Below are 24,506 nucleotides of genomic sequence, written 5' to 3' on the forward strand. Positions count from 1 at the left end.
ACTTGAGAGTCCTCAGTGGTTGGTACCTTTTAATAACTAACTGAAAAGATGGTAATAAATTGCAAGCTTTCAAGACTACTCAGGTTTCTTCATCAGGCCTATAGTACTCTGTAAGTTTGATATTTTCTGTACACATCCCCTCTGAATTGTAAAAATAAGATGCAGAAATAAAAAATTATTATTATCACACAAAATCTGAAGTCACATATTTATACACAAGGTTGTAGAATAATGCAGTATTGAGACAACTGTTGTGAAGCAGAACTATCATGTGGCAATAGAGTTCAAGTCCTCTTCCTCTCTGAAGAGGAAATTAGCATATTTAATTTCCCAGTGCAGTATTGCAAGGTGTATAACCCTCCTCACATTGGCATGCCAAGCTAGGCATCTCCCTCCACAAGGAGATCTCAATAAGAAGCCTCTCGAACAGCCAAATCCGATCTCAAACTTTGTACTGACGAGGGGCAATACCCTGAAATACTATTCTGCAAATTGAGATTCTGGCTTGGCGATTATCCTAAGTCATATTACAAGGTTTTTCAAAGGGTAGATAGTTAGATGGTTAGGCATGTCACTTTACACAAGGAGAGACATTAGTCCTTAGATCCAACAACATTAGTCCTCTGCTCACAGCATCATTCATGAACATGAAATTGCTGGTATTAAAAGGCAACTTAATATCTTAGACAGACATAAGAGCCTGGGAGTACAAACTTATGACAACTGTTGCACATTCAGAGCTTCATCTATTGTCTTATTTACTGCACTTTTCTGTGTTCTGTTGTGTTCTAATAGGTGACTCTTCACGTATATTAACCACTGATGACTCTCAATTTTTTTTTTATCTACTGGCTAACATGGTACAAAGACATATTATTCCTGTATATAGATGTACAAAAGCACAAACCAGCTGTTTTTAGTTGGAACTGCCCATTGTCCAATGGGTTTGGGGACATCCTGGAACTTTTCCAATAGCATCTACTGGGGAGATAGGGATTGATAATGTTGGATTTAACTGACTGGCAGCAGTTTTTACTCAATGCTTCCTCCTGAGGACACATGCACACTAAGGGTATGTGTCCTTGTTCAGGATTGCATCAGGATTTGGTCAGGATTTTATGCAGGTAAAATCCTGAACAAATCTGCACCTGAGGTGACTGGCAGGTCACCTGTGTTGTCCTTGCGTTTTTTCTGCAATGTAAGGACATGCTGCATTCTTAAAAGATGTGTGGCATGTCTGTTTCCGAGGGTCTGCCGCATGCGTCTTTTACTGCATAGTGGAGACGGGATTTCATTAAATGCCCTCCACTATGCTGTAACATCTGGACGCTGCGTTTTTGACGCTGCGGCACAATGCTGCGTAAAAAACGCAGCGTTTCCTGAATGTGGAAACATACCCTAAGGCCGGGTTCACATTTGCGTTGGGCAGAGCTGCGGAGGGCTGCGTACTTCCTCGTACTTCCTCTGTTAAGCCCCGCCTACTGCAGCACCTCTTCCATTCAGCTCCGTCTACATCTGCATGCGTCCTGTGTACCTATCTTTAACATTGGGTACGCAGGCCATGCTGCGCCAAACTGCGTTCGAACACAACATGTTGCATGTTGTTGTGGAGGGTGCAGCATCAAAATACATGCAGACGTAGGTGGAGCTGAATGGAAGAGGTGCAGCAGTGGGCGGGGCTTAATGGGAGTAGTACGAGGAAGTGCGCAGTCCTCCGCAGCTCTGCCCAATGCAATTGTGAAACTTAGCCTAAGCTCAGCCAAAGACGCAAGTGTACTAGGGTTTTGCAGAGATAGCTGTCAGCTGAACGAGCATCTGGTATATAGCTGAGTCATGTGTAATGTCACCCTACCATCTCTTCAGTTACAGCACAGCCCCAATCTGACTGCTATTTTAAACTCAGAGGTCACGTCACACCAGTTCTTTCCTACTGTAACTTATGTTTTATCTTGTATCTGTATTAGGACTCCAACGTATGTTTTCTCCAGCATTGCAGAGTACCACCATATACGATAGTGTTATCTCAATAGGATTATACACAATCACTAGAATTATATTTTCATGATAATTTCATGATTATCCAGTTCCATGAAAACAACCCCCTACAGAAACTCATCTTGATCGATTCCACAATGAATTACACTTATTTGGAATAGTAACTTACCTGTTTCAAAACGATGTCCATTTCTCCTTTACAAATAGTCTTGAATGACTGTATAATTCCCATTGGGTTGTGTTGAGCCATTGTCTGTGTATAAAACAAATATGTCTTGTAAGAAAATGTAGAGTTACTGCTCATAATGTCACTGATGCAATTTATCACAGGCGAGTGTTGTAGATGCCTTAAATCAATTTTTGGGATACTCCAAGAACATTTTTCTAAGTTTTGTTGCCTTTAAGTATGGGTCTTTAGTATGAATTTTAGTTACTAAGTCTTGCAACAGCGGCTGTAAATATGTACTAGGGCTGTGTTAAGTCCTATAAGTCTATACAATGTTTTAGAGTTGTATCAATCGATTAGGAAGACCTGGAATATTGACCACGCAAGTAATCGGTGGACGCTTGACAGGATCTTGAGAACCATTTCCTAACTGCCGGCATGCGCGGCTCTTTGTTTGACTTGCCGGCGTAGTGCAATGCCACATGTGCATCACACTGCAACACAGAAGTCACATTAAGCCAGTTAGTCAAATGAGGAGCCGTTGGTGCAGTCAGGTACGAGGAGGTTCTCCTGTCCAGCAGCCAGAGACTACTGACGAGGCTCGAAAACCGAGTCATACAAATTGATTTGCATTAGGTCTACTGAATCGTCAAGTAAGTCTAATACACATGACCTCATCTGAATGTCTGTGAGATTGCAGGTTTTTTTTTTATCTGCTGCCACCTTGGAAATCCCAAATGCTTCACCAACCATGTAAATAATTGTGAGAAAGTATTGGAACATAATGATTTGGTACTTATGAGCAAGTGTACTCGTTGCTCGGGTTTTCCCAAGCACGCTCAGGTGGTCTCCGAGTATTTGTAACTAGAGTTGAGCGACCTTGACCTTTTTAGAGTCGAGCCGGGTTTTGCGAAACCCGACTATGTCCAAAGTCGGGTCGAGTGAAATCGGCCGATTATGACGTAAAGTCGGGATCGACCGAAACACGAAACCCAATGCAAGTCAATGGGGCAGCATAGTCGGCAGTGAGTGGGGGCCAGGAAAACACCTAGAGTGGCCATTTTAATGTCAAAACCATCCATTCTTCTTAATGAAGCTTGTCAAGCGTAATTTACCTTATAATAATTGGAAGGCATTTGAAATTGGGGGTCATTTGGCTAAAGTTGTGGGGGTAGGGCTGGTTCAAGTAATTAGTGGGCCCAGGAAATCTGGACCACGTCACGGCAGTGGAGCAGGGAGAGGTAAGTATTTCAACTTTGCAAGTGCTGTGAACCTGAGCAAGCAGGGGGGGCCCACTCGTTGGCATTGGCACTGGCACAGGGCCCCTCAAAGTACAGCGGTGTGTTTGCACGGCGGGGGCGCCTCCCACCGGCAGCAACACTTTTGCGTACTATGAGAGGCCCTGTGCCAGTGACGTCGCCAACTAGTATTCCTCCCCCCACCTGATGAAGGAACCTGCACTTTCATCTGCACCTTCCTCTTTGTCCCCGTGTAAGGTGGTATGGTATGCGGGAAGAGCAACCTGACTTTCAGCAGGGTCACAATGTTGTTGTGTAGCGTGCACGGGGAATGTTGCGTTATGGGTCAATGTACCAGCAGACTCATCTATCACTGGCTGGGCAATGGGCACGATGAAGTGGAAACACAGATATAGGCCCAAAGAAGAAAGTGGGCTAAATGCAGTTCAAAATTGGTAACACAGGAATAACCAGGGGGCATTGCAGTGGAGGACAACTGGAATGAGAGGCTGACACAGAGAGTAGGGCCAAATCAGTAAGTAGTCGAAATGCAGTTCAAAATTGGCAACCGTAGTAAACAGGCGGCACAGCTTTGTTCAGTGGAGGAGAACAGCAAGGAGTGGCAGACACCGATAGTAGGCCCCAAACCAACTAGTACGCCAAATGCAGTTGTTCCATTTAACCACAATTTAATGAGAGCCTGAAGATAGAAGCTCAGGAAAGGCAACCTGGGGAACACCTTGGAGTGTAACACACCATCTCTCTCCACCCCATACCCATTTTGTATGGCCTAATGCAGTGTACTTTTCTACAACTACTAAACGAGAGTCGGAAGACCGAAGCAATGGCAAGGAAACCTGGGGAACACCTTAGAGTGTAACACACCCTCTCTCTACACCCCATACCCAATTTGAAGGCCTAATGCAGTGTAGTTTCCAAGAACTACTAAACGAGAGCCGGAAGATCGAAGCTCAGGAAAGGCAACCTGGGGAACACCTTGGAGTGTAACACACCCTCTCGCTACACCCCATACCCAATTTGAAGGCCTAATGCAGCGTAGTTTCCAACAACTACTAAACGAGAGCCGGAAGATCGAAGCTCAGGAAAGGCAACCTGGGGAACACCTTGGAGTGTAACAAACCCTCTCTCTACACCCCATACCCAATTTGTAGGCCTAATGCAGCGTAGTTTCCGACAACTACTAAACGAGAGCATGAAGATCGAAGCTCAGGAAAGGCAACCTGGGGAACACCTTGGAGTGTAACACACCCTCTCTCTACACCCCATACCCAATTTGTAGGCCTAATGCAGCGTAGTTTCCGACAACTACTAAACGAGAGCCGGAATATCGAAGCTCAGGAAAGGCAACCTGGGGAACACCTTGGAGTGTAACACACCCTCTCTCTACGCCCCATACCCAATTTGTAGGCCTAATGCAGCGTAGTTTCCGACAACTACTAAACGAGAGCCGGAATATCGAAGCTCAGGAAAGGCAACCTGGGGAACACCTTGGAGTGTAACACACCCTCTCTCTACACCCCATACCCAATTTGAAGGCCTAATGCAGTGTAGTTTCCAAGAACTACTAAACGAGAGCCGGAAGATCGAAGCTCAGGAAAGGCAACCTGGGGAACACCTTGGAGTGTAACACACCCTCTCGCTACACCCCATACCCAATTTGAAGGCCTAATGCAGCGTAGTTTCCAACAACTACTAAACGAGAGCCGGAAGATCGAAGCTCAGGAAAGGCAACCTGGGGAACACCTTGGAGTGGAACACACCATCTCTCTACACCCCATACCCAATTTGAAGGCCTAATGCAGAGTAGTTTCCAAGAACTACTAAACGAGAGCCGGAAGATCGAAGCTCAGGAAAGGCAACCTGGGGAACACCTTGGAGTGTAACACAACGTCTCTCTACACGACGGAAGGGCTGATTCTTAGGAAGGAAGGCTGTTGGAAATAAGCATTGCGCGTCCGAGGGTGATTATATTCTTATTAGGTATATACTCACCCTCGGACGCGCCCTGCTTCTTTATTTGGAATGAATGTTTATTTGCAATGTGGTGTTGACTTTCTCTATTATTTTGGTAATTAATGATTTTATTATTTTCATTATTTTGCATCTTCTCGGCAATAATATAAAGAAGACGCGACAGGACAACACTCGGTGGATGCCATATGTGTGTTTTCAATTTAAAAAAACTTTCAGTTAACTACTTGCAGGAGAAAGTAATTGTAGCTGGTGGCCATTTTTAGTACTGTACCAGATTAGAGTTGTGTGTTTGTTTTTAATGTTAAAATGTCTGCATTTGATATCTCACCAGTATTTTCTTTTTTATAAGCAAAATACTTATTTTTATATTTTCTGATGTTGGTTCCAGGGGTACACGGCCAGCAGTGCCCTGGTCAGTGTAGTAGTAGTTGAAAGAATGGACCGCAGACAGGCATCGAAGGCCTAAAATAATAACACATGGCTGTAGGCAATTTTAAATTGGTTCCAGGGGTACACGGACAGCAGTGGTGTGGTCAGTGGAGGCCTAGTGGAAGGAGTGACCGCAGACAGGCATCGAAGGCCTAAAATAATAACACATGGCTGTAGGCAATTTTAAATTGGTTCCAGGGGTACACGGGCAGCAGTGACCTGGTCAGTGTAGTAGTAGTTGAAAGAATGGACCGCAGACAGGCATCGAAGGCCTAAAATAAAAAAATTGGGCTGGCTGTAGGCAATTTTAAATTGGTTCCAGGGGTACACGGGCAGCAGTGGTGTGGTCAGTGGAGGCCTAGTGGAAGGAGTGACCGCAGACAGGCATCGAAGGCCTAAAATAATAACACATGGCTGTAGGCAATTTTAAATTGGTTCCAGGGGTACACGGGCAGCAGTGACCTGGTCAGTGTAGTAGTAGTTGAAAAAATGGACCGCAGACAGGCATCGAATGCCTAAAATAATAACACATGGCTGTAGGCAATTTTAAATTGGTTACAGGGGTACACGGACAGCAGTGACCTGGTCAGTGTAGTAGTAGTTGAAAGAATGGACCGCAGACAGGCATCGAAGGCCTAAAATAAAAAAATTGGGCTGGCTGTAGGCAATTTTAAATTGGTTCCAGGGGTACACGGGCAGCAGTGGTGTGGTCAGTGGAGGCCTAGTGGAAGGAGTGACCGCAGACAGGCATCGAAGGCCTAAAATAATAACACATGGCTGTAGGCAATTTTAAATTGGTTCCAGGGGTACACGGACAGCAGTGGTGTGGTCAGTGGAGGCCTAGTGGAAGGAGTGACCGCAGACAGGCATCGAAGGCCTAAAATAATAACACATGGCTGTAGGCAATTTTAAATTGGTTCCAGGGGTACACGGGCAGCAGTGACCTGGTCAGTGTAGTAGTAGTTGAAAAAATGGACCGCAGACAGGCATCGAATGCCTAAAATAATAACACATGGCTGTAGGCAATTTTAAATTGGTTCCAGGGGTACACGGGCAGCAGTGACCTGGTCAGTGTAGTAGTAGTTGAAAGAATGGACCGCAGACAGGCATCGAAGGCCTAAAATAAAAAAATTGGGCTGGCTGTAGGCAATTTTAAATTGGTTCCAGGGGTACACGGACAGCAGTGGTGTGGTCAGTGGAGGCCTAGTGGAAGGAGTGACCGCAGACAGGCATCGAAGGCCTAAAATAATAACACATGGCTGTAGGCAATTTTAAATTGGTTCCAGGGGTACACGGACAGCAGTGGTGTGGTCAGTGGAGGCCTAGTGGAAGGAGTGACCGCAGACAGGCATCGAAGGCCTAAAATAATAACACATGGCTGTAGGCAATTTTAAATTGGTTCCAGGGGTACACGGGCAGCAGTGACCTGGTCAGTGTAGTAGTAGTTGAAAGAATGGACCGCAGACAGGCATCGAAGGCCTAAAATAAAAAAATTGGGCTGGCTGTAGGCAATTTTAAATTGGTTCCAGGGGTACACGGGCAGCAGTGGTGTGGTCAGTGGAGGCCTAGTGGAAGGAGTGACCGCAGACAGGCATCGAAGGCCTAAAATAATAACACATGGCTGTAGGCAATTTTAAATTGGTTCCAGGGGTACACGGGCAGCAGTGACCTGGTCAGTGTAGTAGTAGTTGAAAAAATGGACCGCAGACAGGCATCGAATGCCTAAAATAATAACACATGGCTGTAGGCAATTTTAAATTGGTTACAGGGGTACACGGACAGCAGTGACCTGGTCAGTGTAGTAGTAGTTGAAAGAATGGACCGCAGACAGGCATCGAAGGCCTAAAATAAAAAAATTGGGCTGGCTGTAGGCAATTTTAAATTGGTTCCAGGGGTACACGGACAGCAGTGGTGTGGTCAGTGGAGGCCTAGTGGAAGGAGTGACCGCAGACAGGCATCGAAGGCCTAAAATAATAACACATGGCTGTAGGCAATTTTAAATTGGTTCCAGGGGTACACGGACAGCAGTGACCTGGTCAGTGTAGTAGTAGTTGAAAGAATGGACCGCAGACAGGCATCGAAGGCCTAAAATAAAAAAATTGGGCTGGCTGTAGGCAATTTTAAATTGGTTCCAGGGGTACACGGGCAGCAGTGACCTGGTCAGTGTAGTAGTAGTTGAAAGAATGGACCGCAGACAGGCTTAGAAGGCCTAACATAACAAACTTGGGCTGGCTGTAGGCACTTTTAAATTGGTTCCAGGGGTACACGGGCAGCAGTGGTCTGGTCAGTGGAAGTCTAGTGGAAGGAGTGACCGCAGACAGGCTTCCAAGGCCTAACATAACAAACTTGGGCTGGCTGTAGGCACTTTTAAATTGGTTCCAGGGGTACACGGGCAGCAGTGGTCTGGTCAGTGGAAGTCTAGTGGAAGGAGTGACCGCAGACAGGCTTCCAAGGCCTAACATAACAAACTTGGGCTGGCTGTAGGCACTTTTAAATTGGTTCCAGGGGTACACGGGCAGCAGTGGTCTGGTCAGTGGAAGTCTAGTGGAAGGAGTGACCGCAGACAGGCTTCCAAGGCCTAACATAACAAACTTGGGCTGGCTGTAGGCACTTTTAAATTGGTTCCAGGGGTACACGGGCAGCAGTGGTCTGGTCAGTGGAAGTCTAGTGGAAGGAGTGACCGCAGACAGGCTTCCAAGGCCTAACATAACAAACTTGGGCTGGCTGTAGGCACTTTTAAATTGGTTCCAGGGGTACACGGGCAGCAGTGGTCTGGTCAGTGGAAGTCTAGTGGAAGGAGTGACCGCAGACAGGCTTCGAAGGCCTAACATAACAAAATTGGGCTGGCTGTAGGCACTTTAAATTGGTTCCAGGGGTACATGGGCAGCAGTGTATGGTCAGTGGAAGTCTAGTGGAAGGAGTGACGGCAGACAGTCTTCGAAGGCCTAACATAACAAAATTGGGCTGACTGTAGGCACTTTTAAATTGGTTCCAGGGTAACACGGCCAGCAGTGGCCTGGTCAGTGTAGTAGTTGTAGAAAGAAGGGACCGCAGACAGGCTTCGAAGGCCTAACATAACAAAAATGTCAAAACAATGGTATTGTCAGTGCCAGGCATTGAAGGATGTCAGCGGCTAGACTACACATTGGTGAAGCTGTGAGAGATAATTTTGCTAGTGGTAGAGCACTGTTTGAGCTGGGGGGGGGAACTGTCTTGTGGCCGGCGGTACAGGCACAGGGCCCCTCATATTACAACGGTGTGTCTGACGTTGGGTGCGCACCACCACCGCCAGAGACACTTTATTGTACTATGAGGGACCCAGTGGCAGTGCCGTCGACCAAAAGCGGCCACACCCACCTCTTCAGACAAACAGCACTCTCAAGGGTCCAAGCGCAAAGTGGCGATAGCACGGCCCCGTGTGGGGAGTTTGGCCATTTCGTGAGGTGGAAACATGTCGTATGCTGGACAATCAGGTGAAGAAAATTACGAGATTGGAAAAGTCATTCAGAATAGTCCACAGGCAAGACCTTTTCATAGGAAAGCTAGGTGTCAGCCGGGCAGGGTGGGGCAAAAGATTTTGAAATCCAGTTGTGGTTCATTTTAATGAAGGTTAGATCATCTACATTTTGGGTAGCCAGACGAGTCCTTTTTTCTGTTAGTATTGAACCTGCAGCACTGAATACTCTTTCTGATAGGACACTAGCTGCCGGGCAAGCAAGCTCCTGCAATGCATATTCTGCCAATTCTGGCCAGGTGTCTAATTTGGATGCCCAGTAATCAAATGGGAATGACGGTTGAGGGAGAACGTCGATAAGGGATGAAAAATAGTTTGTAACCATACTGGACAAATGTTGTCTCCTGTCACTTTGAATTGATGCTGCAGTACCTGTCCTGTCTGCGGTCATAGAAAAATCACTCCACAACCTGGTCAGAAAACCCCTCTGTCCAACGCCACTTCTGATTTCTGCCCCTCTAACACCTCTGGTCTGCTGGCCCCTGGAGCTCGTGTGAGAACGATCACGGGCGCTGTGTGCAGGGAATGCCAGAAGCAAACGGTCAACAAGAGTTGATTGTTTTGTTGCTAATATTAGTTCCAAGTTCTCATGTGGCATAATATTTTGCAATTTGCCTTTATAGCGAGGATCAAGGAGGCAGGCCAACCAGTAATCGTCATCGTTCATCATTTTTGTAATGCGTGTGTCCCTTTTGAGGATACGCAAGGCATAATCCGCCATGTGGGCCAAAGTTCCCGTTGTCAAATCTGCGGTTGTGCTTGGTTGAGGGGCAGTTGCAGGCAAATCTACGTCACTTGTGTCCCTCAAAAAACCAGAACCCGGCCTTGCCACGCCACCAATTTCCCGTGCCCCCGGGAAAGCTTCCTCATTAAAAATATACTCATCCCCATCATCCTCCTCATCCTCCACCTCCTCTTCGCCCGGTACCTCGTCATGTACACTGCCCTGACCAGACAATCGCTGACTGTCATCAAGGCTTTCCTCTTCCTCTGGTGCAGACGCCTGATCCTTTATGTGCGTCAAACTTTGCATCAGCAGACGCATTAGGGGGATGCTCATGCTTATTATGGCGTTGTCTGCACTAACCAGCCGTGTGCATTCCTCAAAACACTGAAGGACTTGACACATGTCTTGAATCTTCGACCACTGCACACCTGACAACTCCATGTCTGCCATCCTACTGCCTGCCCGTGTATGTGTATCCTCCCACAAAAACATAACAGCCCGCCTCTGTTCGCACAGTCTCTGAAGCATGTGCAGTGTTGAGTTCCACCTTGTTGCAACGTCTATGATTAGGCGATGCTGGGGAAGGTTCAAAGAACGCTGATAGGTCTGCATACGGCTGGAGTGTACAGGCGAACGGCGGATATGTGCGCAAAGTCCACGCACTTTGAGGAGCAGGTCGGATAACCCCGGATAACTTTTCAGGAAGCACTGCACCACCAGGTTTAAGGTGTGAGCCAGGCAAGGAATGTGTTTCAGTTGGGAAAGGGAGATGGCAGCCATGAAATTCCTTCCGTTATCACTCACTACCTTGCCTGCCTCAAGATCTACAGTGCCCAGCCACGACTGCGTTTCTTGCTGCAAGAACTCGGACAGAACTTCCGCGGTGTGTCTATTGTCGCCCAAACACTTCATAGCCAATACAGCCTGCTGACGTATGCCAGTAGCTGCCCCATAATGGGAGACCTGGTGTGCAACAGTGGCAGGTGCGGATGGAGTGTTTGTGCGACTGCGGTCTGTGGACGAGCTCTTGCTTCTGCAGGAGGACGAGGAGGAGGAGGAGGAGGGGGTGCGAACGGCTACAGACAACTGTTTACTAGACCGTGGGCTAGGCAGAACTGTCCCAAACTTGCTGTCCCCTGTGGACCCTGAATCCACCACATTTACCCAGTGTGCCGTGATGGACACGTAACGTCCCTGGCCATGCCTACTGGTCCATGCATCTGTTGTCAGGTGCACCTTTGTGCTCACAGATTGCCTGAGTGCATGGACGATGCGCTCTTTAACATGCTGGTGGAGGGCTGGGATGGCTTTTCTGGAAAAAAAGTGTCGACTGGGTAGCTCGTAGCGTGGTACAGCGTAGTCCATCAGGTCTTTGAAAGCTTCGCTTTCAACTAACCGGTAGGGCATCATCTCTAACGAGATTAGTCTAGCTATGTGGGCGTTCAAACCCTGTGTACGCGGATGCGAGGCTAAGTATTTCCTTTTTCTAACCATAGTCTCATGTAGGGTGAGCTGGACTGGAGAGCTGGAGATCGTGGAACTAGCGGGGGTGCCGGTGGACATGGCAGACTGAGAGACGGTGGGAGATGGTATTGTTGCCGCCGGTGCCCTAGATGCAGTGTTTCCTACTACGAAACTGGTGATTCCCTGACCCTGACTGCTTTGGCCTGGCAAAGATACCTGCACAGATACAGCAGGTGGTGCGCTAAATGGTGGTCCTACACTGCCGGAAGGGATGTTGCGTTGATGACTAGCTTCATTGGCCGAGGGTGCAACAACCTTAAGGGACGTTTGGTAGTTAGTCCAAGCTTTCAAATGCATGGTGGTTAAATGTCTATGCATGCAACTAGTATTGAGACTTTTCAGATTCTGACCTCTGCTTAAGGAAGTAGAACATTTTTGACAGATGACTTTGCGCTGATCAATTGGATGTTGTTTAAAAAAATGCCAGACTGCACTCTTTCTAGCATCGGATACCTTTTCAGGCATTGCAGACTGAGCTTTAACCGGATGGCCACGCTGTCCTCCACCAGGTTTTGGCTTTGCCACGCGTTTTGGGCAAGATACGGGCCCGGCAGATGGAACCTGTGGCGATGTTGATGCCTGCTGCGGCCCCTCCTCCTCCTCTGCTTCAGAACTGCTGCCGCCTGCACCCTGTTCCCCCAATGGCTGCCAATCGGGGTCAAGAACTGGGTCATCTAATAACTCTTCTTGTACCTCCTGCGCAACTTCGTCTGTGTCACCGTGTCGTTCGGTGGTATAGCGTTCGTGATGGGGCAACATAGTCTCATCAGGGTCTGATTCTTGATCAGCACCCTGCGAGGGCAATGTTGTGGTCTGAGTCAAAGGACCAGCATAGTAGTCTGGCTGTGGCTGTGCGTCAGTGCACTCCATGTCAGATTCAATTTGTAATGGGCATGGACTGTTAACTGCTTCACTTTCTAAGCCAGGGACGGTATGTGTAAAGAGCTCCATGGAGTAACCCGTTGTGTCGCCTGCTGCATTCTTCTCTGTTGTTGTTTTTGCTGAAGAGGACAAGGAAGTGACTTGTCCCTGACCGTGAACATCCACTAACGACGCGCTGCTTTTACTTTTACCAGTTTCACGAGATGAGGCAAAAGAGCTAGAGGCTGAGTCAGCAAGATAAGCCAAAACTTGCTCTTGCTGCTCCGGCTTTAAAAGCGGTTTTCCTAATCCCAGAAAAGGGAGCGTTCGAGGCCTTGTGTAGCCGGACGACGAACCTGGCTCCACAGCTCCAGACTTAGGTGCAATATTTTTTCCCCCACGACCACCTGATGCTCCACCACTACCACTACCCTCATTACCAGCTGACAATGAACGCCCCCGGCCACGACCTCTTCCACTAGACTTCCTCATTGTTTTAAAAACGTAACCAAACTAACGTTATTTGTTGCAGTCACACAACTTACACGGTGAGCTATAACTTCAGTATGATTTAGCTACCCCTTTACAGGTTGGTGAGACCACAGCGAAAATCAGGCCCAATGTTACACACTCTTTTTTTGGTGGCTGCAAATTAGAGAGATGCCCCACACGCAGGACTGTCACTGAAGCACAAATGTTAATATTAATGTCACACTATTATTTTTTTTTTATTTTTATTTTTTTCAGGAACACTTTAGAAACCCCCCCAAAAAAAAAAAATAGATTTTTGCAGGGAGAATTTAGAAAACAAATGTAACAAACTATATGCTTTCTATGGGCCACTGAGTGAGAGATGACGCACACAGGAATCAGGAGTGGCACACAAGCCCAGAGGCCAATATTTTTCTACCAATGATTGATGGAGTTATTTTCTCTGGTAGATTTTGGAACCCAAATCAAGGAAAAAAAATGTAGGCTTTCTATGGACCACAATTGGAGAGAGAGAGAGAGAGAGATGGCACACCCAGGAGTCAAGACTGGCACACAAGCAGAAAGGCCAATATTAATCTCCCACTGTTTTTTTTTTTTTTTTTTTTTTTTTTTTTTTTTTCAGGGAGACTTTAGAAAAAAAAATAATAAAAAAAATATGATTTTATCAGGAAGAATTTAGAAACCAAATAAAATAAAATGATTTTTTCAGGGAGAATTTATAAAACAAATAAAAACAAAAATAGGCGTTCTATGGCCCACTGACTGAGAGATGACGCACACAGGAGTCAGGAGTGGCACACAAACCCAGAGGCCAATATTTTTCTACCAATGATTGATGTAGTTATTTTCTCTGGTAGATTTTAGAACCCAAATCAAGGAAAAAAAATATAGGCTTTCTATGGACCACAATTGGAGAGAGAGAGAGAGAGAGAGAGAGAGAGAGAGAGAGAGATGGCACACCCAGGAGTCAAGACTGGCACACAAGCAGAAAGGCCAATATTAATCTCCCACTGTTTTTTTTGGTTGTTTTTTTTTTTTTTTTTTTCAGGGAGACTTTAGAAAAAAAAATAATAAAAAAAATATGATTTTATCAGGAAGAATTTAGAAACCAAATAAAATAAAATGATTTTTTCAGGGAGAATTTATAAAACAAATAAAACCAAAAATAGGCGTTCTATGGCCCACTGACTGAGAGATGACGCACCCAGGAGTCAAGACTGGCACACAAGCAGAAAGGCCAATATTAATCTCCCACTGTTTTTTTTGGTTGTTTTTTTTTTTTTTTTTTCAGGGAGACTTTAGAAAAAAAAATAATAAAAAAAATATGATTTTATCAGGAAGAATTTAGAAACCAAATAAAATAAAATGATTTTTTCAGGGAGAATTTATAAAACAAATAAAACCAAAAATAGGCGTTCTATGGCCCACTGACTGAGAGATGACGCACCCAGGAGTCAAGACTGGCACACAAGCAGAAAGGCCAATATTAATCTCCCACTGTTTTTTTTTTTTTTTTTCAGGGAGACTTTAGAAAAAAAAATAATAAAAAAAATATGATTTTATCAGGAAGAATTTAGAAACCAAATAAAATAAAATGATTTTTTCAGGGAGAATTTAGAAAACAAATAAAACCAAAAATAGGCGTTCTATGGCCCACTGACTGAGAGATGACGCACACAGGAGTCAGGAGTGGCACACAAACCCAGAGGCCAATATTTTTCTACCAATGATTGATGTAGTTATTTTCTCTGGTAGATTTTAGAACCCAAATCAAGGAAAAAAAATATAGGCTTTCTATGGACCACAATTGGAGAGAGAGAGAGAGAGAGAGAGAGAGAGAGAGAGAGATGGCACACCCAGGAGTCAAGACTGGCACACAAGCAGAAAGGCCAATATTAATCTCCCACTGTTTTTTTGGTTGTTTTTTTTTTTTTTTTTTCAGGGAGACTTTAGAAATAAAAATAATAAAAAAAATATGATTTTATCAGGAAGAATTTAGAAACCAAATAAAATAAAATGATTTTTTCAGGGAGAATTTAGAAAACAAATAAAACCAAAAATATGCGTTCTATGGCCCACTGACTGAGAGAGAGAGAGAGATGGAACGCTTAGTACTGGCACACAAGCCCAAAGGGCAATATTAATCTCCCTTTTTTTTTCCAGGGAGAATTTCTGAAACCCAAAAAAAAAATAAAATAGGCTTTCTATGGCCCACTATTTGTGAGAGAGATGGGACGCTCAGGACTGGCACAGATGGCACGCTCAGGACTGGCACAGAAGCCCAGAGGCCAATATTAATCTCCCTTTTTTTCTGGGAGAATTTATAAAACCAAAAAAATATTTAAATAGGCTTTCTATGGCCCACTATTTGTGAGAGAGATGGCACGCTCAGGACTGGCACAGATGGCACGCTCACAACTGGCACACAAGCCCAGAGGCCAATATTAATCTCCCTTTTTTCAGGGAGAATTTCTAAAACCCAAAAAAAAAATAAAATAGGCTTTCTATGGCCCACTATTTGTGAGAGAGATGGGACGCTCAGGACTGGCACAGATGGCACGCTCAGGACTGGCACAGAAGCCCAGAGGCCAATATTAATCTCCCTTTTTTTCTGGGAGAATTTATAAAACCAAAAAAATATTTAAATAGGCTTTCTATGGCCCACTATTTGTGAGAGAGATGGCACGCTCAGGACTGGCACAGATGGCACGCTCACAACTGGCACACAAGCCCAGAGGCCAATATTAATCTCCCTTTTTTCAGGGAAAATTGATAAAACAAAAAAAAAAATTAAATAGGCTTTCTATGGCCCACTATTTGTGAGAGAGATGGCACGCTCAGGGCTGGCTGGCACAGATGGCACGCTCAGGACTGGCACACAAGCCCAGAGGCCAATATTAATCTCCCTTTTTTTCTGGGAGAATTTATAAAACCAAAAAAATATTTAAATAGGCTTTCTATGGCCCACTATTTGTGAGAGAGATGGCACGCTCAGGACTGGCACAGATGGCACGCTCACAACTGGCACACAAGCCCAGAGGCCAATATTAATCTCCCTTTTTTCAGGGAAAATTGATAAAACAAAAAAAAAAATTAAATAGGCTTTCTATGGCCCACTATTTGTGAGAGAGATGGCACGCTCAGGGCTGGCTGGCACAGATGGCACGCTCAGGACTGGCACACAAGCCCAGAGGCCAATATTAATCTCCCTTTTTTTCTGGGAGAATTTATAAAACCAAAAAAATATTTAAATAGGCTTTCTATGGCCCACTATTTGTGAGAGAGATGGCACGCTCAGGACTGGCACAGATGGCACGCTCACAACTGGCACACAAGCCCAGAGGCCAATATTAATCTCCCTTTTTTCAGGGAAAATTTATAAAACAAAAAAAAAAATTAAATAGGCTTTCTATGGCCCACTATTTGTGAGAGAGATGGCACGCTCAGGGCTGGCACAGATGGCACGCTCAGGACTGGCACACAAGCCCAGAGGCCAATATTAATCTCCCTTTTTTTCAGGGAGAATTTATAAAACCAAAAAAAAAAATAAATAGGCTTTCTATGGCCCACTATTTGTGAGAGAGATGGCACACTCAGGACTGGCACACAAGCCCAAAGGCCAATATTAATCTCCCACTGTATTTTTATCAGGGAGAATTTATACACCCCACAAAAAAAAATACAGAAAAATGAAAAGGCTTTCTATGGCCCACTATGTGAGAGAGATGGCACACACAGGGATGGCACTCTAGCAGAAATGCCAAATTGCCAATCTTAATCTCCCACCAAAAAAAAAAAAAAAAAAAAAACAGGGAATGTCCTACAATTACTATCTCCCTGCCTGCAGTAATCTCAGCCAGGTATGGCAGGCAGCTACTATCTCCCTGCCTGCAGTAATCTCAGCCAGGTATGGCAGGCAGCAATAAGGAGTGGACTGATGCACAAATGAAATAAAAAGTGTGGACAAACAAAAAAGATAGCTGTGCAGAAAGGAAGGAACAAGAGGATTTGTGCTTTGAAAAAAGCAGTTGGTTTGCACAGCGGCGTACACACAGCAATGCAGCTATCAGGGAGCCTTCTAGGGCAGCCCAATGAGCTACAGCGCTGAGGGGAAAAAAAAAAAAAAAAAAACTTCCACTGTCCCTGCACACCGAGGGTGGTGTTGGACAGTGCAAATCGCTGCAGCACAAGCGGTTTTGTGGTTAATGGACCCTGCCTAACGCTATCCCTGCTTCTGACAAAGCGGCAGCAACCTCTCCCTAAGCTCAGATCAGCAGCAGTAAGATGGCGGTCGGCGGGAACGCCTCTTTATAGCCCCTGTGACGTCGCAGACAGCAAGCCAATCACTGCAATGCCCTTCTCTAAGATGGTGGGGACCAGGACCTATGTCATCACGCTGCCCACACTCTGCGTTTACCTTCATTGGCTGAGAAATGGCGCTTTTCGCGTCATTGAAACGCGACTTTGGCGCGAAAGTCGCGTACCGCATGGCCGACCCCGCACAGGGGTCGGATCGGGTTTCATGAAACCCCGACTTAGCCAAAAGTCGGCGACTTTTGAAAATGTTCGACCCGTTTCGCTCAACCCTATTTGTAACGAGTACGCTGGCTCATCCCTGATTCTCACATCCACACAGACACTGCAGGTGTTCTCTCATATCTCTCTCCTGTATGCAATGCCCGCTCCGCTCGCTGCACACAGGGTAAAGGATGCAAAGAGGAGAGTGATATAAGAACACATCCAATCTCAAGAATGAAATAAAGGGGGAAGGGTAGAGGGATTATTCAGATCACTAGGTGCAGCAAAATTGAGGACTTCATCAAGAGAATGCGGTGCGCGGACTTCAGACCGGCAGCTGGGCAACAAGCAGAGGAAAAACAAGGGGGTTCCAGGATCCACTTAATTATGTAGAGTTAAAACATGACTTTTAATTAGAAAAAAATAAAATTATACGAACAAAAACATACCAAACAGAAAAGAGGGAGAAGGGGAGGTAGATACGGGAGGGGAGGAGGGTGGGGAGATAAAAGGACACTGGCCTACGCGTTTCAAGCTGTAATGCTCTTAATCCTGTCAGGCATATTTTTGTTCTTACAACTTATTTTTTTTCTAAATGCTTTCAATCAAGAATAACAGTGCCATGTGACCTTCACCCCTTCAGGGGTGTACCAAAGTTACCTAATTTGCATATTAATAAAACTGTTTTCAGAAAAACTAAAGAAATTAAATGTATATAACAGGAGTTAGTTTTATATAATCTATATCCCCTATGGGACTGAACAAGTTGTTTAAATTAAATTTGGTTATGACCGACTCCCTGAAGTTGAAGATGTCAGGAGCATCTCAGTACTTTGTAACTCAATGTAATGGACTTATACCCAAAATTAAAAGGAATCTGTCACCTCATTTTGCCACTATAAACTGCAGCCACCGCCATTAGGGGCTCTACAGCATTCTGCTTATCTACAGCAACAAGTTAGATTATACTCACCCATGGGTGTGGTCCGGTGCGGTCCGGGTCCGATGGGCATCACAGGTCTGGGTCCGGCACCTCCCATCTTCATGCGATGACATTCTCTTCCTTGCTTCCTGCCGCGGCACCTGCGCAGGCATAATTCTCTGCCCTTTTGAGGGCAGAGCAAAGTACTGCAGTTCGCAGGAGCCGGGAAAGGTCAGAGAGGCCCGATGCCTGCGCACTGCAGTACTTTATGCTGCCCTCAACAGGGCAGATAAAGTACGCCTGTGCAGGAGCCACGGCAGGAAGCAAGGAAGAGGACGTCATCGCTTGAAGCTGGGAGTGTTATGAAAGGCAATTCAGTACTAAAATGGACATAGCGGTCAGAGCACATACAGTGATCTGACAATAACCCAAAATCATAGAACGAGCTCTGAGACGTGGGAACTCAGAAGACCGCAATCCCTAATCCTCTCCAAACAACACTAGAGGCAGCCGTGGATTGCGCCTAACTCTGCCTATGCAACTCGGCACAGCCTGAGAAACTAACTAGCCTCAAGATAGAAAATAAGCCTACCTTGCCTCAGAGAAATACCCCAAAGGAAAAGGCAGCCCCCCACATATAATGACTGTGAGTTAAGATGAAAAGACAAACGTAGAGATGAAATAGATTCAGCAAAGTGAGGCCCGACTTTCTTAACAGATCGAGGATAGAAAAGGTAACTTTGCGGTCTACACAAAACCCTAAAGAAAACTACGCAAAGGGGGCAAAAAGACCCTCCGTACCGAACTAACGGCACGGAGGTACACCCTCTGCGTCCCAGAGCTTCCAGCAACAAATTAGACAAGCAGGGCAGAAAAAATAGCAAACAAATAGCAAAGAAGAACTTAGCTATGCAGAGCAGCAGGCCACAGGAATGATCCAGGGAAAAGCAAGTCCAACACTGGAACATTGACAGGAAGCCAGGATCAAAGCATTAGGTGGAGTTAAGTAGAGAAGCACCTAACGACCTCACCAGATCACCTGAGGGAGGAAACTCAGAAGCAGCAGTACCACTTCCCTCCACCAACAGATGCTCACAGAGAGAATCAGCCGAAGTACCACTTGTGACCACAGGAGGGAGCTCTGCCACAGAATTCACAACAGTACCCCCCCCTTGAGGAGGGGTCACCGAACCCTCACCAGAGCCCCCAGGCCGACCAGGATGAGCCACATGAAAGGCACGAACAAGATCGAGAGCATGGACATCAGAGGCAAAAACCCAGGAATTATCTTCCTGAGCATAACCCTTCCATTTAACCAGATACTGGAGTTTCCGTCTAGAAACACGAGAATCCAAAATCTTCTCCACAATATACCCCAATTCCCCCTCCACCAAAACCGGGGCAGGAGGATCAACAGATGGAACCATAGGTGCCACGTATCTCCGCAACAATGACCTATGGAATACGTTATGTATGGAAAAAGAATCTGGAAGGGTCAGACGAAAAGACACAGGATTAAGAACCTCAGAAATCCTATACGGACCAATGAAACAAGGTTTAAACTAAGGAGAGGAAACCTTCATAGGAATATGACGAGAAGATAACCAAACCAGATCCCCAACACGAAGTCGGGGACCCACACGGCGTCTGCGATTAGCGAAACGTTGAGCCTTCTCCTGGGACAAGGTCAAATTGTCCACTACATGAGTCCAAATCTGCTGCAACCTGTCCACCACAGTATCCACACCAGGACAATCCGAAGACTCAACCTGTCCTGAAGAGAAACGAGGATGGAACCCAAAATTGCAGAAAAATGGCGAAACCAAGGTAGCCGAGCTGGCCCGATTATTAAGGGCGAACTCAGCCAAAGGCAAAAAGGACACCCAGTCATCCTGATCCGCAGAAACAAAGCATCTCAGATATGTTTCCAAGGTCTGATTGGTTCGTTCGGTCTGGCCATTAGTCTGAGGATGGAAAGCCGAGGAAAAAGACAAGTCAATGCCCATCCTACCACAAAAGGCTCGCCAAAACCTTGAAACAAACTGGGAACCTCTGTCAGAAACGATATTCTCTGGAATGCCATGTAAACGAACCACATGCTGGAAGAACAATGGCACCAAATCAGAGGAGGAAGGCAATTTAGACAAGGGTACCAGATGGACCATCTTAGAAAAGCGATCACAGACCACCCAAATGACTGACATCTTTTGAGAAACGGGAAGATCAGAAATAAAATCCATAGAGATATGTGTCCAAGGCCTCTTCGGGACCGGCAAGGGCAAAAGCAACCCACTGGCACGAGAACAGCAGGGCTTAGCCCGAGCACAAATCCCACAGGACTGCACAAAAACACGCACATCCCGCGACAGAGACGGCCACCAAAAGGATCTAGCCACCAACTCTCTGGTACCAAAGATTCCAGGATGACCAGCCAACACCGAACAATGAACCTCAGAGATAACTTTATTGGTCCACCTATCAGGGACAAACAGTCTCTCCGCTGGACAACGATCAGGTTTATTAGCCTGAAATTTTTGCAGCACCCGCCGCAAATCAGGGGAGATGGCAGACACAATTACTCCTTCCTTGAGGATACCCGCCGGCTCAGACAAACCCGGAGAGTCGGGCACAAAACTCCTAGACAGAGCATCCGCCTTCACATTTTTAGAGCCCGGAAGGTACGAAATCACAAAGTCAAAACGGGCAAAAAACAGCGACCAACGAGCCTGTCTAGGATTCAACCGCTTAGCAGACTCAAGATAAGTCAAGTTCTTATGATCAGTCAATACCACCACGCGATGCTTAGCTCCTTCAAGCCAATGACGCCACTCCTCGAATGCCCACTTCATGGCCAGCAACTCTCGGTTGCCCACATCATAATTTCGCTCAGCAGGCGAAAACTTCCTGGAAAAAAAAGCGCATGGTTTCATCACTGAGCAATCAGAACCTCTCTGCGACAAAACAGCCCCTGCTCCAATCTCAGAAGCATCAACCTCGACCTGGAACGGAAGAGAAACATCTGGTTGACACAACACAGGGGCAGAAGAAAAACGACGCTTCAAGTCTTGAAAAGCTTCCACAGCAGCAGAAGACCAATTAACCAAATCAGCACCCTTCTTGGTCAAATCGGTCAATGGTTTGGCAATACTAGAAAAATTGCAGATGAAGCGACGATAAAAATTAGCAAAGCCCAGGAACTTTTGCAGACTTTTCAGAGATGTCGGCTGAGTCCAATCATGGATGGCTTGGACCTTAACAGGATCCATCTCGATAGTAGAAGGGGAAAAGATGAACCCCAAAAATGAAACCTTCTGCACACCAAAGAGACACTTTGATCCCTTCACAAACAAAGAATTAGCACGCAGGACCTGAAAAACTGTTCTGACCTGCTTCACATGAGACTCCCAATCATCCAAGAAGATCAAAATGTCATCCAAGTACACAATCAGGAATTTATCCAGGTACTCTCGGAAGATGTCATGCATAAAGGACTGAAACACTGATGGAGCATTGGCAAGTCCGAATGGCATCACTAGATACTCAAAATGACCCTCGGGCGTATTAAATGCAGTTTTCCATTCATCTCCTCGCCTGATTCGCACCAGATTATACGCACCACGAAGATCTATCTTGGTGAACCAACTAGCCCCCTTAATCCGAGCAAACAAATCAGATAACAATGGCAAGGGGTACTGAAATTTAACCGTGATCTTATTTAGAAGGCGGTAATCTATACAAGGTCTCAGCGAACCATCCTTCTTGGCTACAAAAAAGAACCCTGCTCCTAATGGTGACGATGACGGGCGAATATGCCCCTTCTCCAGGGATTCCTTCACATAACTGCGCATAGCGGCGTGCTCAGGCACGGATAAATTAAACAGTCGACCTTTTGGGAATTTACTACCAGGAATCAAATTGATAGCACAATCACAATCCCTATGCGGAGGTAGGGCATCGGACTTGGGCTCATCAAATACATCCCGGTAATCAGACAAGAACTCTGGAACCTCAGAAGGGGTGGATGACGAAATTGACAGAAATGGAACATCACCATCTACCCCCTGACAACCCCAGCTGGACACCGACATGGATTTCCAATCTAATACTGGATTATGGGCTTGTAGCCATGGCAACCCCAACACGACCACATCATGCAGATTATGCAACACCAGAAAGCGAATAACCTCCTGATGTGCAGGAGCCATGCACATGGTCAGCTGGGTCCAGTATTGAGGCTTATTCTTGGCCAAAGGCGTGGCATCAATTCCTCTCAATGGAATAGGACACTGCAAGGGCTCTAAGAGAAACCCACAATGCTTAGCATACTCCAAGTCCATCAAATTCAGGGCAGCGCCTGAATCCACAAATGCCATGACAGAATACGATGACAAAGAGCAGATCAAGGTAACGGACAGAAGAAATTTTGACTGTACCGTACCAATGGTGGCAGACCTAGCGAACCGCTTAGTGCGCTTAGGACAATCAGAGATAGCATGAGTGGAATCACCACAGTAGAAACACAGCCCATTCAGACGTCTGTGTTCTTGCCGTTTAACTCTGGTCAAAGTCCTATCGCACTGCATAGGCTCAGGTTTAAGCTCAGGTAATACCGCCAAATGGTGCACAGATTTACGCTCACGCAAGCGTCGACCGATCTGAATGGCCAAAGACATAGACTCATTCAAACCAGCAAGCATAGGAAATCCCACCAAGACATCCTTAAGGGCTTCAGAGAGACCCTTTCTGAACATAGCTGCCAGCGCAGATTCATTCCATTGAGTGAGCACGGACCACTTTCTAAATTTCTGACAATATACCTCTATCTCATCCTGACCCTGACAAAGAGCCAGCAAATTTTTCTCTGCCTGATCCACTGAATTAGGTTCATCGTACAGCAATCCGAGCGCCAGGAAAAACGCATCGATATTACTCAATGCAGGATCTCCTGGCGCAAGAGAAAATGCCCAGTCCTGAGAGTCGCCGCGCAAAAAAGAAATAACAATCAAAACCTGTTGAACTGGATCACCAGAGGAGCGAGGTTTCAAGGCCAGAAATAATTTACAATTATTTTTGAAACTCAGAAACTTAGTTTTATCTCCAAAAAACAAATCAGGAATAGGAATTCTTGGTTCCAACATCGCTTTCTGATCAATAGTGTCTTGAATCTTTTGTACTCTTGCCGAGAGCTGATCCACAAATGAAGACAGACTTCTAATGTCCATCGCTACACCTGTGTACTGAACCACCCAAATGTCTAGGGGAAAAAAAAAGGCAAAACACAGTGCAAAGAAAAAACATGGTCTCAGAACTTCTTTTTTTCCCTCTATTGAGAATCATTAGTACTTTTGGCTTCCTGTACTGTTATGAAAGGCAATTCAGTACTAAAATGGACATAGCGGTCAGAGCACATACAGTGATCTGACAATAACCCAAAATCATAGAACGAGCTCTGAGACGTGGGAACTCTGCAGACCGCAATCCCTAATCCTCTCCAAACAACACTAGAGGCAGCCGTGGATTGCGCCTAACTCTGCCTATGCAACTCGGCACAGCCTGAGAAACTAACTAGCCTGAAGATAGAAAATAAGCCTACCTTCCCTCAGAGAAATACCCCAAAGGAAAAGGCAGCCCCCCACATATAATGACTGTGAGTTAAGATGAAAAGACAAACGTAGAGATGAAATAGATTCAGCAAAGTGAGGCCCGACTTTCTTAACAGATCGAGGATAGAAAAGGTAACTTTGCGGTCTACACAAAACCCTAAAGAAAACCACGCAAAGGGGGCAAAAAGACCCTCCGTACCGAACTAACGGCACGGAGGTACACCCTCTGCGTCCCAGAGCTTCCAGCAACAAATTAGACAAGCTGGGCAGAAAAAATAGCAAACAAATAGCAAAGAAGAACTTAGCTATGCAGAGCAGCAGGCCACAGGAATGATCCAGGGAAAAGCAAGTCCAACACTGGAACATTGACAGGAAGCCAGGATCAAAGCATTAGGTGGAGTTAAGTAGAGAAGCACCTAACGACCTCACCAGATCACCTGAGGGAGGAAACTCAGAAGCAGCAGTACCACTTCCCTCCACCAACAGAAGCTCACAGAGAGAATCAGCCAAAGTACCACTTGT

At 45.8% G+C, this 24,506-nt stretch overlaps 1 protein-coding gene across 3 annotated transcripts in view; it reads right to left on the reverse strand.

Moving 5' to 3' along the window:
• Nucleotides 1-24,506, reverse strand: part of STAT6 (signal transducer and activator of transcription 6) — a 254,858-nt gene that overhangs the window by 121,533 nt on the left and 108,819 nt on the right. For all 3 annotated transcript variants that reach the window (XM_069758539.1, XM_069758541.1, XM_069758542.1), the window contains exon 4: nt 2,165-2,248. In XM_069758539.1, the coding sequence (XP_069614640.1) occupies nt 2,165-2,248 (84 nt within the window). The remainder of the gene's footprint in view (nt 1-2,164; nt 2,249-24,506) is intronic.

The sequence above is a fragment of the Ranitomeya imitator genome, chromosome 3 (genome assembly GCF_032444005.1).
Source record: "Ranitomeya imitator isolate aRanImi1 chromosome 3, aRanImi1.pri, whole genome shotgun sequence".
Classification (NCBI taxonomy): domain Eukaryota; kingdom Metazoa; phylum Chordata; class Amphibia; order Anura; family Dendrobatidae; genus Ranitomeya; species Ranitomeya imitator.